Source organism: Phaenicophaeus curvirostris, chromosome 2 (assembly GCF_032191515.1).
Source record: "Phaenicophaeus curvirostris isolate KB17595 chromosome 2, BPBGC_Pcur_1.0, whole genome shotgun sequence".
NCBI lineage: Eukaryota > Metazoa > Chordata > Aves > Cuculiformes > Cuculidae > Phaenicophaeus > Phaenicophaeus curvirostris.
The window spans coordinates 70,139,279-70,155,017 of NC_091393.1; the positions used below are offsets into that span (position 1 = coordinate 70,139,279).

The following is a 15,739-nucleotide window of genomic DNA, read 5'->3' on the forward strand; positions in this document are numbered from 1 at the left end:
CTGAGCCTAGGAGTACAGCATTACAATTGTTTGAAGCTGGTCTAAGTCTATGCTGCTGCTGAAAAGGCAAATCCCTGGAGTGTCAGTATGTGGCTACATTTGGCCACATATTGCCAGGCCCTTACTTGTGCTGACACTGGAAGACAGGCACCTGTATAATGAAGTGGTTCAGGGAGTTAATCAGATTGAAAACTAATCGTTTATTCTTGCAGAATAAGTTGCATGAGCACTAATTATAAGAGGATGAAAAGAGGAACCGCACCTTATACTGTCAATGTTGCCTTAAATTGGCTTAAATCTGTCCTGCAGCTGCATCATAAGGTGCTGCTAGTGCCAAAGTCAAGAGTCACTGTAAGTAAAGAAAATTACTCCTGTATTTTAAATATAGTGAAAATACTTTGTATATAGAGAAAAATGCATTTAGAAATCTTTTATAGAAAACAAATGTTTCAACATTCAGCCATTTGTTAAAGTGACTTGTGGAATAGAGGGAATATTCCAGAGAAAAGGGAACAGTACTGTGAAGTGCTTAGGGCTGCATCCTAAAGCTTCACAAAAATCACTTCTTATCATGGCAAATCTTCCCCTACCACTTTTTATCTGTACTTAACTCTCTGCTTCTGTAGGGACCTATCAGCCAAATAGTTCAAAATCTGATGGTAATAACCACTGCAGGGTGGATATTCACTTACTAGTTATGAGTCTTGCACTCAAGGCTTATAGATGTGCCAGAAAAATCAGATGTAGGTCCAAAGTTAGTATATTTGACATAATATTAGATTTTAATTACTGTTAAAGACCCTTTTTTTCTTCTCTAACAATGAAATAGAAGACAGTTAATTATAATATTTAGCTGTGACTTGGTATACAGAGAACTATCTGGATTGAAAAGTAGTTATTGTCTACATTAAGGAACAGTTAGTTTTCTGTATCTGTCTTGAAGGCATAACACCAAAGGAATAAAATCATGTTATGGGCTAGGTATTTGCAAGTTCTCTCTTGTGTGCTGAATTTAAAGTAAGAAATCCAATTCTTCCATTTTGTTTATAGACCTAGTAGATAGAAGTAGAGATGCAATATACCACCCGTTATGTCTATACTTAAGTTAACTATATTCAAGCTTCTTTATATCACATAAACATTCATAGGGCTAACACTCTGTGTCTCTCAGTTCCTATGCCCTTACGACTTTTCATCTTTCTCATGCCCATCAATATCTCCAGATAGCTTTGAAGTTGTTTTCAAATACAGCAAGTGCTCAGAAGTAGAGTAGGAATCTTTTTCACTCGCAGCCATTAATGTGTAACTTCTGCTGCCTGACGTAGAGTGTAAAGGGCGAAGTGGAAGTTTTAGACTTAGTGTTTTATTGTTTCTGTGGACCTCCTAATGTTATATGGCATACAAATCTAACTAAAAGTTGTAAGGCGGTTCCAGTTGTGTAGCTGCATTCTAAATAGAGAAAGCTGAGAAAAAAATTTCAATGGCAACAAAGTCATATACACCAATTTTCTTTTCAGCAAAACTGAAATTCTCAGAAAAAGAGTAGAATGTAGTAAAATAAGTTGACATTTGGATTCTGGGAATGGGGATACAGTTGGGTAATTATATGCATTGTGGAGAAAGTAGTCTTAAGCTAATGTGTCAAATAATTGTAGTTAGTCTTTTGACATAGTTGAAAATGTGGACAGAGCTTAATCTTTCTGAGTTTTCTCCTTTAAAAGTGTTTCTTGGTTTTTTGATGTGTTTTTGTGAAGTAGTAATGGCCTGGCAGAACTGTCTTTTCCAGTCTTTTGTTTCAGGTAGGGTAGCAAAATGTTTTATTTGGTTGGTAATTAACATACTTTAAATGTATTTATACTGTAGCTATTCTACTATAGCTTTCTATTTCATCTTCTAACCGTACAGATCCTTATTTAAAGAGCTAAATTGATTTGAATGCTTAATTTTTTACCACTTTTAAACTCTTGACCTTTACATAACTTTTCTAATTGCTTATAATAGCTTCTGCTTCATATAGTTATGAGAAGAAAACTCTCGATATGTCATTATTTTGAAACTGTATCTCTCAATTAATGTAACTAGACACTGTAAAAACAAAAATTAAGATATTTTTTAAGTGTCAGTTCTCACTAATAGAACCACATGCATCCTTAACAGTGATGCAATTCTCCAATTCTACCAATTAAATTAATAATTAAGTCTCAGCAAAATTTGACCATGCAAATGTAGATTGTACTGAAGCTCACCAAACACATTTTGCTGGCTGAGGCAATTTCCAGAAAGTTGAGCTTTCCACTGAGAAGAGCTGGCAGGCAGCTCCAGAATCAGCATCCGCTTAGCTCCCAGAAACAGACGTAAAGAGCAACTCAGTAGGTAATTCCCACAAAGGGATACAGGAAGAGCGATTTTTCAGGTCCTTGGAGAGACTTAAAGAAATGGCCTGATGATGATGCTTTTAAAAGGTATTTCTACATAATTCTTGCACAAGCTTGCATGTGTGCATCTTTTTTTTTTGTTGTTTTTTTTCTCTCACATAAGAACGTTCATTTCATGCCTTTCCTTCTGCCCTATTATAAAAGCACCAAGAACCATAAAATCCCACTACTCCAAACATGCTGTGGTGGTTTTACCTATGCATTGAAAAAAATGAAACCTTTATTACAAAAAAAGCAGGTGGCAAAAAACTACAGTGTTTTATAAAAGGAGATTAGGAAATACTGTCCAGCTATGTCCTCAGTCATAACAATCTTAGGTTTTAACAAGGACCTGTTAGATGAAAATACCAAGACCTTACAAAGGAAGATGACCAAAGCAGTTAATGCTATACTAAAGGTTCCTAGAAAGGGAAAGAGAGAAATCTTGTGACTCTGAATCTTGCTATTGACTTGATCCAAATGTATGAGCATGATCCAAACATGCTCTAGGGGTCTGTTAATTTAGAAGGTTATTATTAATTATATTAAGAAGGTCATTATTAATTATATTAATAATTTTGAATCATAGCTACACTTAAAACCAGCATTTTCTTATTTAAGTGCAGAGTCTGGGGTCTTACTGTGATGGTATTTCCTTACCTAAAAGCTGCAAAATACTGTGACTTGAGATAGCATAAGATCAGACTCTGTAAATGCATTCTCCATTCTTTATAGCTGAATAGGATACTGCAGTACTGTTTAATTAACAGGCAGGTCTGAAAGCAGTTTTAGGACCTTTACATTTATAGGCAGAATGATTTAAGGCCATTCCTGGAGACAATGAATTCTTGGCAAATTGTGGGCTTTTCCATATTTGCGGACCAAGCTTTAGGCTTGTCTGCTGACCAGAAAAAAATGGAGCCCTTATCCTTTTGTGTATGACATACTTATGATGATACATGTTTAAGACAGAAGAAATTCATTATGTGTTCTGACCAAACATATGGTCTTATTCTATATACATTCTTTTATGACCTTTATCATTGCGGCATTTGTATGCTGTTAGTAAAGCAAGAGGCTGCAAACTTCTTTTTTAAGCTTCCTCTTACAGAATAGGGTAGCTGTTATGACCTTTTCTTTCAGGATTTATTAGTTTGGTTTTTGTTTTGTGGTTGGTGGGTTGGTTTTTTTTTTACCATGAATGTTGCTCTGTGGGGGCTTTTTTCTGTAGCCTGAGAGAAGAGCAAGGATATACTCTGATTTTCCAATCTTCCTTTGACACTGGAGCTGAAATAAGAGGAAATAAGCTATGAGAAGATGGTTCAGAAAGCTGCTTGTGATGGACAGTCCACTAGACCTATATCATGGAAGATTTGCAAAGTAGACTGGATAAAATGTTGCTGGGCCTTTGTACCCAAAGCTATTGGCTAAAATCTTTAGAGTTCCTAATACACGTAGTCTTTCAAGTTCTATTTTTCAAAAGTGTTCTAAGGCATTAGAGTGCCAGCAGGGCAGATTTTGTTAAAGGTACCAGGATTTAAGTGTTTGTACATCTTTTCAAAACTGTTTTTCCATGTGGTATATAGAAGTTTGTATTACACATTTATATTCAAAAGTACTGGGAGAGGGAGGCCATTTCCTCAGGAAGAGCTGAAGGAGCCCTCAGCTGAGTGCTTCCCCTCTTCTGATGGGATTTGTTTTGTAGTCGTTCACAGCACTGGCCCACTTGACTACATGTTATCTAGGAAGATGTCTATGCTCATCTGCTGAGGCATATAGTAAAAGCATCAGAGTAAGGCTCAACTGGTCCTCTTGCTTCCCAAGCATGAGTGTCAATGCTGAGTTCGTGGACTCGGCAGTCTTGTTAGTTCAGACATATCAAACATGTACAACACTGAACACTGTAGTAATTTATAAAGCCCCATTTAAGTTGAGTAGATATGAAAGCTTAAAATATTTTATGATTACATTTTTAGCTATTATTAATAAGAAATGAAGATGTCTAAAATAAGCTTATGTTAACCTCTTGTGTGCTGCTGAACTGAGATAATTTCTAGAGTATTTTAATTTGTCCAATTAAGTTCATAGTCCTTACTAATGGATCCATTAGCTTTTTACAAAATGCCACCTGTTGTTATGGAAGAATCAAATTGTCAATATAGGGCTTCACATCATAGTTGTTTTGTCCAAAGACTTACTGGCAACCTTCATTTAGAGGTCTGATTCTACGTTGAGACTCATTCTGTCTTTTTTTAATTTTGTGTTTTTACTCTTGCCAAAGCAGAAAGACTCCTGCAGAAATAACTACTATTGAACTGCATTGTGATAGTCGAAGTTTTATCAAACAAAGTTCTGTTCATTTACAGTAGAAAATAAATGAGCCATTATTTATGTCAAATGACTTTAGCAGAGAACAGTCTTCTATTGTCAACGGATCTGTGATCCAGTTTCTCTTTATTAGTGTTGGGAAAGGATTTTTTTAAATTAAATTTGGTGGCTCAAATTCAGCCAGCATACTTTTACTTTAGCTTAAGATCAAAGTGAATTTTCACTTCATTTTCAGCAAGGATTTTGTTAAGGTTTGCAAGTGATAACACTCTTGGGGTTTTTCCTGTGTTGTTAGCTATAGCTTACCATGTCCTCCATTTTGTCAAGAATATTTAGGAAGCATAGCTTTCAGTCACTACAAACCAATCTCCAGTTCATTGACACATTTGAACAAGCTAACTAAATAGGCTGCTTTTGACAGCCCTAAATCAGGCTCAAAACAATCAGTGTTTGGAACTAAAAATCACTGCGGAAAACTTGTGCTTCAGAATAGGGTTCAAGGAGAGCTTAAGCTTGCTTTGTTTTACATTGTCCCTATGGTTTCCTTTAGTCCATATGAGAAATACTGAAGTTTTTGCAAGAGGAAACTCCTGATACCCCTTCAGCATTAGCGTTAAGATATAACTGTTCCCTTCTGTCCACAGCCTATAGCTTTTCCTTAAATCAAACTTCCTGTCATAATTCAGAGTTATTGCAAATAAGCAGCCAGGGTCAAATCTTCTAAAACTTCTGCCACGTTTGCTGGTTCTAGCAGGAATATTCTGCATCTTTTATCCATGGGGGTTTTGTTTGGTTGGTTTGGATTTGTGTTGGTGTATGTAAAAGGTGTGGTGGAATTTTTCTGTAGGATGGCAGAGAGATTGAACTTAGAGAGCAGACAAGATGTCAAGTCAAGATGTGGGTAAAAGACTTGCCACTCAGTTTAAACTACTTTGGCTCCAGGAGATTTTGTCCATTCCTCAGCAGCTCTAGGCACCTCAGGTATTGCTTTTTCTGTTGCAGTGGATGTGTCTCAATCCCTTTCTGTGTGCTACCACTGAGAATAGTCAGCCCACCTTCTGTGTAAGACTTGCAGGTGTTTTCCTAATCTTACAGTTGACCATTTATCCACTGTAGACACTCATCTATATTCATCCACCCATATACACTGCAGCCACAGGGAACTCACCATGCATCCTTGGTTCCTGAGCTCCTGCTAGTTTGCTTTATACAGTTACTTAGCAAAGGTGAGTGGCTTTTTTTGTATGGGTCCCCTTAGCCGAAGAGTGTTTCTAGTGGCAGCAGATTCTCCATTTATTTTGGACTTGCCAGTTAGCATGTGTTAGACAGGAGGGACTGTAGCTATGAGGAATGGACCTTTACAGTCTTGCCTTGGTAGCTGAAGCTGTACAGCTTGATATATGCTGAAGGCTACCCCGAGCAGAATGCTAGCCAGCCAGCTGTGTGCCAGATGACAGCACAGCACCCAACTGCACACAGTCATCTCACATGAGACACTACTAAATAAAATACTGTGCTATTGCCATATCCTTTAGGTGAAAGCATCTGGGGGATGTGTTAGATGCTGGTGTGGGTTTTTGAGCAGTCCAATGCTCCTGACAACTGTCTGAAGGTAAAAGATATTTGGAAGGGGGGAAGGGGCTTAAATAGACTTGTTCCCAGCAAGTATGTAAAGAGTTTTCATGTAATCTGGAGTTTACACATAAGAAATGATGCAAGCATCACTCTTTATGATAGCCCCAATATGGTTACAAAGTAAATCTGAGAATGATGTGATAAAGTGCAGTTCAATGTACAAAATTTCCTTAAGAAATGTGCCTTGTTTTCTTAGCGCTATAATATTGTTTGCTATCTAAATGTGTTCTTGGTGTCAAATCTCAGTCTTACCTCAGAAAAAACTGCCCGTGATTTCAAAGGGAGTTTTGCCTAAGGTAGGGCTTGCAACATCGGGACCAGGAATTAGAGTAATGTGACCCACCATTTGTATTGCTTTGGGGTAAATTTAAAGAGAGATGATTTAACATTGTGTGTGTGTCATGCTGAGATATTGCAATATCTCGGATGGGTTATTAGGCACTGATCCAAAGGTTAAGTGCAGCAACCACATGAGACATGGCTTTATCCTTATGTGATCTATGCCCATGTTCTGTTTTGTAGTCTCCTTAAATAGGTATAATCCCTAGAATAAAACGACATGTCTGTAAGATTTTATTGATACCTATCCCAAGCTATTAAACGTAGTTTCCGTAGAAAAGTGTGTGCATATATGTCATTTGAAATCTAGAAATCAATCCTTGTAATGTTTGAACTCACTGAAATTTTGGATCTGGATCCTCGTGTGCCCAATAAATATTCATGACCTTTGGGAAAGTCTAGATCTGAATTTGCAGTTTAGGACCTTTTCTAATTTATATGCATATATCTTTTTGGGGTTTTATTTTCCATGCTGGTTTTGCTTGGCTTGCATTAAATAAAATGCTTCAATGGAGTGCAGTAGTCTAGCATTTGTTTTGCCTCAGGAGTAGATTGCCCCATCTTGCATATCTGGTCAAGTAAATTGCTCTCTTGCTTGCATACTTCAATAGTGGTACCAGATTAGACCTTCCTGTACAACCCCCACAGTGAGCAGAACCACAAGGGGCTGGGCTTGTGTGGTGCTAACGGTCTCCTCTATTGTAATCGATGCGTTCATCCCCTATTTACATAAATTAATAGTTAAAAGTTGTTTGGTTGCTTAAGAAAACTCATTAAGCTTTCAGAGTAGCTGTATTATGAGCACTGTGGCAATCGCTCCCATTGACTTATCTCCTGCTGGTTCACTGGGAACCAGTCCATCTCAGGGTCAGGTCCCTGAGCTTCATTGCAGAATTTAATAGCACTGAAAAGATGATGCAAGTAATCTGTTCAATGCAAAGTGGATGCCAGAACTTCCTTATGAGAAAGAAATCATGTTTTAAATTTTTAAAAATAAATTGTATTCTTGTCTGAAAGGCTAATCTTTTCTCAGGAAATAGGTCATATTTTTTATCCATTTCCTACTAGCCACTGGAGAATGTTTGACATTGTAAGAGAAAGGTCAGTTTGTATAATCTGAAGTGGGAGGGGAATGTTTAATGTAAAAGCTTGGCCAGATGATTTTTTTATTTTTGCTTTTATTTGTTAAATGTTCTGCTTTGCCTTTTTAATTTATCATATCCAATATATCATTTTTATTTTTCACTATTTCCTATTTGGGTGGTTTTTTGTAGATTGGAGAAGGAGAGCGTTCAGCACAGCATTAGCAATGAAGCAAAGGCCCGAGCCCTTCAGGCCCAGCAAAGAGAGCAGGAGCTGACACAGAAGATGCAGCAAATGGAAGCCCAGCATGAGAAAACTGGTAGGTGGTAGGGAAAGATTAGAGCCTGGGCACTCACTCACAAACCAGGCCCACGCCTTACTGTGAAATGACATCAGGAACACCTGTAACCTTTGGCTGGCCGAAGGGAGCAGATGCTAACTACACCGGAGATTCCGAATTACATATTAGTTAGCGTTTAAAAGAGAAAATGGAAAGTATTGCCCACTGTCTGTTGATTTCAGAGTGCTGCTCTCACATCTGTTGCACCATCTGGATTATGAGTTTATTTACCTGTGTTCAAGAAACGTAAAGCTGAGAGAGACCACAACAAAGTAGAAAAACAAAGGGCTTGTTTTTGGCTGGATTTTCAGGCACACATGTTATATAAAGAAAATAGCATCAGAAGCTCTGCGGGAAATGCTCTGAGCTTACAGTTAAAGTCTCCTGAATAGCATTGAACAGTTCCCACAGTACACACATTATAGCTACTCTAAAAGCTTAATGAGTTTGCTTCGGCATCCAAACTGGAGAAAAGCTTTAGCCATTAATCGGTTCTTAATTCACTGTCGCAGCTGGATGTAATTCACTGGCTCCAAATTGATATGTTCCTTTATTTAATCTTTGCAGCCTCAAACATTTTTAGCATTACCATGTGCCCCCCTCCCAAAATCTAGAAAAAAAAAGATGTTTAATTCTTTGCATACTTCAGGTTCTCATAATAGGAGACTTCATTGTGTTGACTTAGCCGATCAATAATTTCTGACCTTTAATCTGGGAGTAAAATGGGTTTTCCAAACAAAGCCTTTTGTTTTTGTGAGGTACCATGCCAACAACATTAATAAAGGTGCATATTACAAACAAAAAAATATTTAGAGAGGAAATCTCTAACCCATGAGTGTGGAAAAGAAGAGTTTCAGCTCTTATGGAACATGGTATATTCATATGTTTAATAAAATACCTATTTTATCCATCAGTCCTGCAGTACTTTTAGAAAAATGATGCAGCATGTATTAATCCTGAGCAGTGTCAGATAATACCTGAGGTAGCAGGCATGTTTATGTCTGCTATCTAATTTTTCTGCCTTTTTTGCAACATTATCATAGTACTAGAGGACTTTTCTGTGTGTTCAGGGAATGCAAACAGCTATGTCTCACAGTAGGAAAAGAAAAAAAGCTCTCAGAATCTTTTTTCCCCTATTTTAGCCAGCACATCTGCATAAACCCAAGGGTAATTTGCACAAGAGATGTGTAATTTACCTTCTTGATGTGTAAGTTGTCCCAGTATACAAAAATGAAACAAAATTATGGCTGAGTTTGTTTTTAAATAGTAGGATTAGAAGGAGTTGAAAATGATAGTCATTTATTATGTACCTAAAGAAACCCTTGTTTATTATGACCCTACACACACACACACACACACACACACACACACACGGAATTTGGATAACTGGTTTCTCTGATTTTAAAAGCAGAAATCAAGAAACATCATTTTGCAATATCTTCCTTTTGAAAGAATAAAGAATGTTGATTTCTAGGTGATAGTAACTGAAAATTAAATTATAAAATGGTTTCACTGCAACTGTCGCTGGACAAGAAGGCTGTATCTTATCATTAAAGAGAAAAAAAAAATATGTTAGTCATAGTAAGCACAGGACACAGTAAATGAAAGGAGAATTCTCTCTTTTTTAAGGAGAGAATTAAATGAGTCTACTGTGCAAGTGTTTGGGTTGCCAGTATATCCTCTGCACCACTTGAGCAAGCAAAAGGCTGCTAAGGCATGGCTTGCCAATTTTTATTCCTCCCAGAAATGTCAGTGAACTTCCAAGACCCGATTCAATTGCTATTTGCTTTAACACTTTAGGTTAGCTCGTTGTGACACAGAGCCTTTATTTGGTGAATGATGAAGTCGTAATTCCACACCCAGGTAACTGAAGTTTAAAAAAACATACCAAACCCAGAAGGATCTAGAGGAAAGAAATTTAAGAATATATCCAATTGTTTTTAAATTATCTATAAATTTATGTAATTTCTAATTTTTCAATTTTATAATTTCTAGTAAATGAGCTGGATGCGTTGCTGACCTCCCAGAATGCATTCATAGCAAAATTAAAGGAAGAATGTTGTATATTGGCAAGGAAGTTGGAACAAATATCAGAAAAATACAGGTTAGTATATTTTCTTATCCTATTCCTTCTATTATTAGGAAATGCTTCCTTATTTTTTATTTGTATTTTGATATTTATTATTATTCATTTTGTCTGACATTAGACATTAGACATATTAGACATTATCTCAATCTAATACACGGTACTTAAGAAACATGGATAGATTTGTATTAAGGGTAATTCTAATTTTCTATTTCTCATATGTTCCTGGTTATTACTTCAAATTTCTGAGACAATTCCAATGTAAAAATTGCATACTATTTTCTTCCTGATGTTCATATCCTTAATATGAAGAATGGAAAATTGTTAATAGAGCTACAACTCAAGTTCATCTGAAATTATACGCAAAATACTAATTCAAAATTGTAGTCTGTTGGTTTAATTATTTACTTAAAGCTCCATTCACAACATTACACACTGAATAATTATCTCTGAAATAATTGTCAGCAAAATTGCCTGTCATTGAAGCTCTGATTCTGCTGCCGTTTGTTATGTGGTGCTCTTGTGAGAATCGATAGTGGGTCTAAATAGAAAGACACTAAAATTTCAGGAACAGAACAAAACCTGGAAGCAATAACTGGCTTAAATGAATACAAAAGTATGAAGGTATCTAATTGTAGAAAAAAAGTTCTGTAGGACAGGTCTCTCTCTTTAAAAAAAAAAATAAAATTTGTAGTTCTATGTCAGTAAATAATTTGATTTTACATTTTAAAGTATGAAAATGGTCTCTGAAACTTTTTGCAGGGTTACTTAAATAGGACTTAACTGGCGAGTTGGCATTCTGCAATGTCTGTAAATTTTATGCAAAGTGAATTTGGTGGCTAAGGTTAGGGATCATCTCACATGCCTTACATAAAGTAAAGAAAATACTAGGCAAAGATAAAATTGGTTTTAAAGATAAGATTCTTCTGCTGGGCGGATTTAATCATCCTGTTGAGGTAACATAACAGGGGCAACACTCTCTCAGGAAGAAGGCTCATTTATCATAGTATCCTGCTTCCAGAAATGGTCAAAGGGCAATGATATAAGTAGATCACACACACACACACACATACATACATATATATATACACACGCGTGCACACACACACACATATATATAGCTATATATATGTAAAATATGATGCATCCCACAGGTACTGCCTCCACTGCCCATCCTACTTTCCACTGAATATAAAGTGTTGACTAGCTGCTAAGTGGCTGAGGTTGGGAGATGAATCCCATCTAGAGTGTTTGGGGAAGAAATGAGAAACTTGGAGAAGTCTAAGCAATCTTCCCTTACAAATGTTGTGATGGATACTTGAGAGAGAAGCAATTAGAATTTTTCTTCTGAGAAAGTAGGGCTCCTCTACTAAGGTAATACAAAATCTGAATAGATTCATATCATATTATTATTCTAGCAATAAAAATGCACACAGACTTTGTTGCTAGAGCTCCCAGCCACAGACTAGTAACTGTAAAAGGATGAAGGAAAGACAGAAAACATACTGTGAAAACATGTTATTCTCTGAAAACAAATACCAGAGATTGCCAAGTGTTTCTCCACCTAGCAGCATTAGCTGACTATGTCAAGGACCTGGAAAAGGAAAGAAGAGCCCTCTTGGATCTCCAGAAAGTGGTACATTTTGCACAAGAAACACTATGGAAGAACGTATGAAAGCAGTTCTGACAAGTGGCCCTAAAATAGCTTGAGCTTGCCTTCATTGGAGTGGTAGCTGCTGCAGTCAGTACCAAGAATGGAGAAATAGGTAAAGACAAAGAGGATGTGAAAATGGGAATGGAAGAGTGGACATGGAAATGGTGGGCTAATAAATGGCTTGAAAAAGTGATGTGATCAGGTGCAAAAAAATATTTTAGCAGAGTTGTAAATGCATGATCAGTTTATCTTTCAGTAGCATCTCTCCAAAAGATTTTATAACTTAGTTCTCATGTACATTAATAAAAGCAGATCATGAAGCAGAAGTGTCCCCTATTTGCATAGAAAAGAACTTTTCTGTGGTTTTTTTCCCATGTGTTTGGTCTTACACTGAACTGAATTGTGCACCGGGATGTCTATTTTCTTGCTATACTGTTACAAATCTTTGTGCCTTAGTTTCCATGCAGTTAAGAAATAACTGTATCCTAGCAGTACCCTTATTTAATTGGTAAAACACTGAAGTTTTTTTTAATACCAGATGCAACAGTAAGTTTATATAAAATTGGGGGGGGAAAGGAGGGGAGGGAGGTGGTAGGAGGTAAAAGGCCCATACGTAATAAAAGGCATTTCGAGTTTATCTGACAGCTACATATTTGCACAGTTTCAGTGGGAGGCCTCTGCATTGCACGTTTATTTAATACAAGTTTTCTGCAAAATCTGAACTGAAATTTTCCTGTTTATATATAAGCTGGAACCGTTTTTGTGAGCTAGCCCCCTACACAGGATTAGAAAAGCTTCAGAAAGACAATGTCAGAGAAATATACCCCTCAGGCTGTGCAGAAAGAAAGGCAGTGTCTGTGAAAGTTTTTGTATGCATAGGCATGTTTAAAAATATAGTCCTTTGTTATTGTTTTTTTTCTCTGTTATTTTCTCCTTGTTTTTTTCTTTGATTGTCACTGTCTGAGTTTCTAGGTTGTAGATTAATGCTTAACACTACCCACTGTGTATTTGAGATTTGCCTTTTGTAATTAAGGGGAACAATGGGAGTCCATTGGGTCTCATTATATATAATGGTTGGTTTAATTTGTTTCACTTCTATCTTGTTAATTGTAAATTGATCATTAAGATTTGAATTCTAATCTGTCACCAGGGTTGTGAGTATTGAAGCTAGAGCAATGATCCTGGTTTTAATCACTGATGATGAGAAACAAATTTTATAATTTTGGTACATATTGCAGTTCATATATTTTAACACTGTATTTTATGGTGTTATAAATATTGTTAAATGACTTTTAGTGTAGTTTTACTGTTTGGACTATAATGTATAAATTATATTACTGGTTTGGCAAGAGTAGGCATCCAACTGTGTGAGTTTAATTGAAGTAAAGAACACATACCCAGCTGAACTATTTTTCTGCATGTTTGGTTGACTGCAGTCATTGCACTCAATACCAGGACTGAAATGTTTGTTGAAGGTAGCCGTACAAAGATCTGAAGCAGTCTGTCTGAAGGCTCATTTGTTAAAATTATATGCAACAGTACTGTGTCAGCAGAAAATATTTTAGGGAAGGTATTTAACTGCTGTACAAGTAAACAGTTGGTTTTAAGAGGACAAAATCACAGTGCTTGAAGAGGACTACAGTGCAAAAGGTAGTTCAGAGGAATAAAGGCAGCACTGGCACGTCAGTGTTCGAAAATCAGCTAATCCTAAAAATATTCTAAGACTGACTTTGGATTGTAACTATTTAACTTTGGCTGGTTCTTCACCTTCAGTATTTGAATGTTTTGGAAGTGTCTTTTTCCCCAAGACTCTTCCAGCAGGCATGGTAGATAAAAACTTAAATTTGATTTTAAATAGGAGCTGAGGCTTTCTTGGTAGTTGAATGGATCCAGAATACAGACAGGGACTTTTTATTGCTGTCCCTGTCTTCCCCCAGTCATAATCAATTATTTTTAATACAGTGACAAGTAAGTGAGATTTGGAAAAATCTGTGACCCATCTACTTACAAGCATGCATTTTATGTTTCCATTTTCATTTGACATTGTAGCTTTCTGCTGTGCAGTTTCAAGATAATATTGATTTCATACAAGTCTCCTGAGTCTACTGGATTTCAGAAGCATACACAGATACATTAAACAGGACTGTATGACTTGGGGAGACAGCCCGAGTCTGCCCAAGTGCAACTTCTTACAGAGTTCAGCTCGGATGGCAGCACTCCAAATGTCTGCAAGCTTCAGTTTCTTCTGAGTCCACCACGGCTTACTACTCAGTCTGTTGGACCCAGAGTAGCTCTTGTGGAGTGACATCAGCATGTCTGTGCTGTGTCCATTAGCTGTTCTGGATTCATGAGACATAATGCGTAGCACACAGATTTTTGTAATTTACCTCTGTCCCTGGCATTATGTGTGGGCTATCTGTGAAGTTCAGGACTGCATACTTGCTACCCTCCTGTTCCTGTCCCTGCTGTGGCTTGTGAAACAGCTACACAGACCCAATCCTGCCCCTAGCTGGGTGGAATTTCAACTCCTAGTATAAACGTGCTGTCACATTCAGTACAGTTGTTCGGGCTTATTGCAATTACAGTTTGTCTTGTGGGGTTTTTTAAGCCAGCAATTTTGAAGTTGTTTATATATCACATAGAATTAACCGTTTTATCATAATCTTCGGAAAATGAAGTGGCTGAGTGGTATATTTAAAGATGCAGAGGGAGTCTTTGTCAGGTGATAATGAAGACTCTTGGTGTGAGTCTCTTACTGGGACAGGTGTTCTCTCCTTAATGCCAACACACGTGAACCTTTTAACATTGACCTTAATAGGCATTCTGCCCTTCATGTGTGCTGTCCTCCAAAATTTCAGTTTAATGAAATACTTGAATCGAGGTGATCATACTCTTAGATACTGACTTGGAAGGGACATTATATAAATAATGTTTTAACTGGATTGTGTTTCCTGAATTCAACTGTAATTGCAAAAAAGTGTTTTAGGAGAAGAGAATGCATATGGCATTCAAAGTATCAGGTGTTTTTTAGAGATTAGAGATCATACTATTCATGTTTTAAATTGATTTCGTACTTTCTTTTGTTTTGTTAATTTCAATTTTCAGTAGGATTTTCTTTGATTTGAAAGACCTCAGGCACCTACAGATGTGCTGGAGGTAAATAAATCCTTTTAAAGTTTTGAGATTTTTATCACCTTGAAAATTGCTTCTGCTGTTTCCATGAATGAGGCAGCCACATATAAATACAGAAAAATAAGCAGGATCCCCCAGTTGGGGAAACCCTACAAACGTGATTACTACATGGCAAATGGATTTACAGTATTCCTGCATAGGAAATGCAGCTGTTGGATTTTGCTGGCCAAAAAAAAAAAAGGAATGCTGTCTTTAGTTTAGTCGCTGTTATCAGTTGTTTGGGCTTAATTAAATAAGATTTCCACTGACCTGCTCTTCAGTGGACCTTTGTTTTTATCCACTGATTGTCTGTCTTACACGATCAGTATCAAGTAGAGACTTGCATTCATACTGTGTGGTAACAATTGGTTCAACTGACAATGCTTTTTTAATGCTGGCATTTAATGTACTAGTATTTCTGTTAAGTGATCTGTGTAAAAATTCTACTTCAGTTACCTCCCTATTGCATCTTGCCCACTGGTACGTACCTGTCCAGGAAACTCTAGTGCATTCAAGTTTGATGTACAAATACATCAGCACAATTATGATGTATTTGTCTGTAGCGTTCCTTAATAGAGCTGTTAACTCCACATCTAAATTCAATTGCATACAATCTGCTTCCAAAGTTTCCCTTGCTAAGTTCCTTTAGATTCACAAATGATAGCATGTATTGTTCTCTAATTAAACAT

The 15,739-nt window shown here is 36.8% G+C and overlaps 1 protein-coding gene across 2 annotated transcripts in view; it reads left to right on the forward strand.

Moving 5' to 3' along the window:
- Positions 1-15,739, forward strand: part of SDCCAG8 (SHH signaling and ciliogenesis regulator SDCCAG8) — a 115,587-nt gene that overhangs the window by 55,796 nt on the left and 44,052 nt on the right. The window contains exons 14-15 of one of the 2 annotated variants that reach the window (XM_069852414.1): positions 7,991-8,118; positions 10,135-10,243. The exons of the other annotated variant lie outside the window; for it this stretch is intronic. Coding sequence (XP_069708515.1) covers positions 7,991-8,118; positions 10,135-10,243 — 237 coding nt within the window. The remainder of the gene's footprint in view (positions 1-7,990; positions 8,119-10,134; positions 10,244-15,739) is intronic. 2 annotated transcript variants of the gene reach the window in all.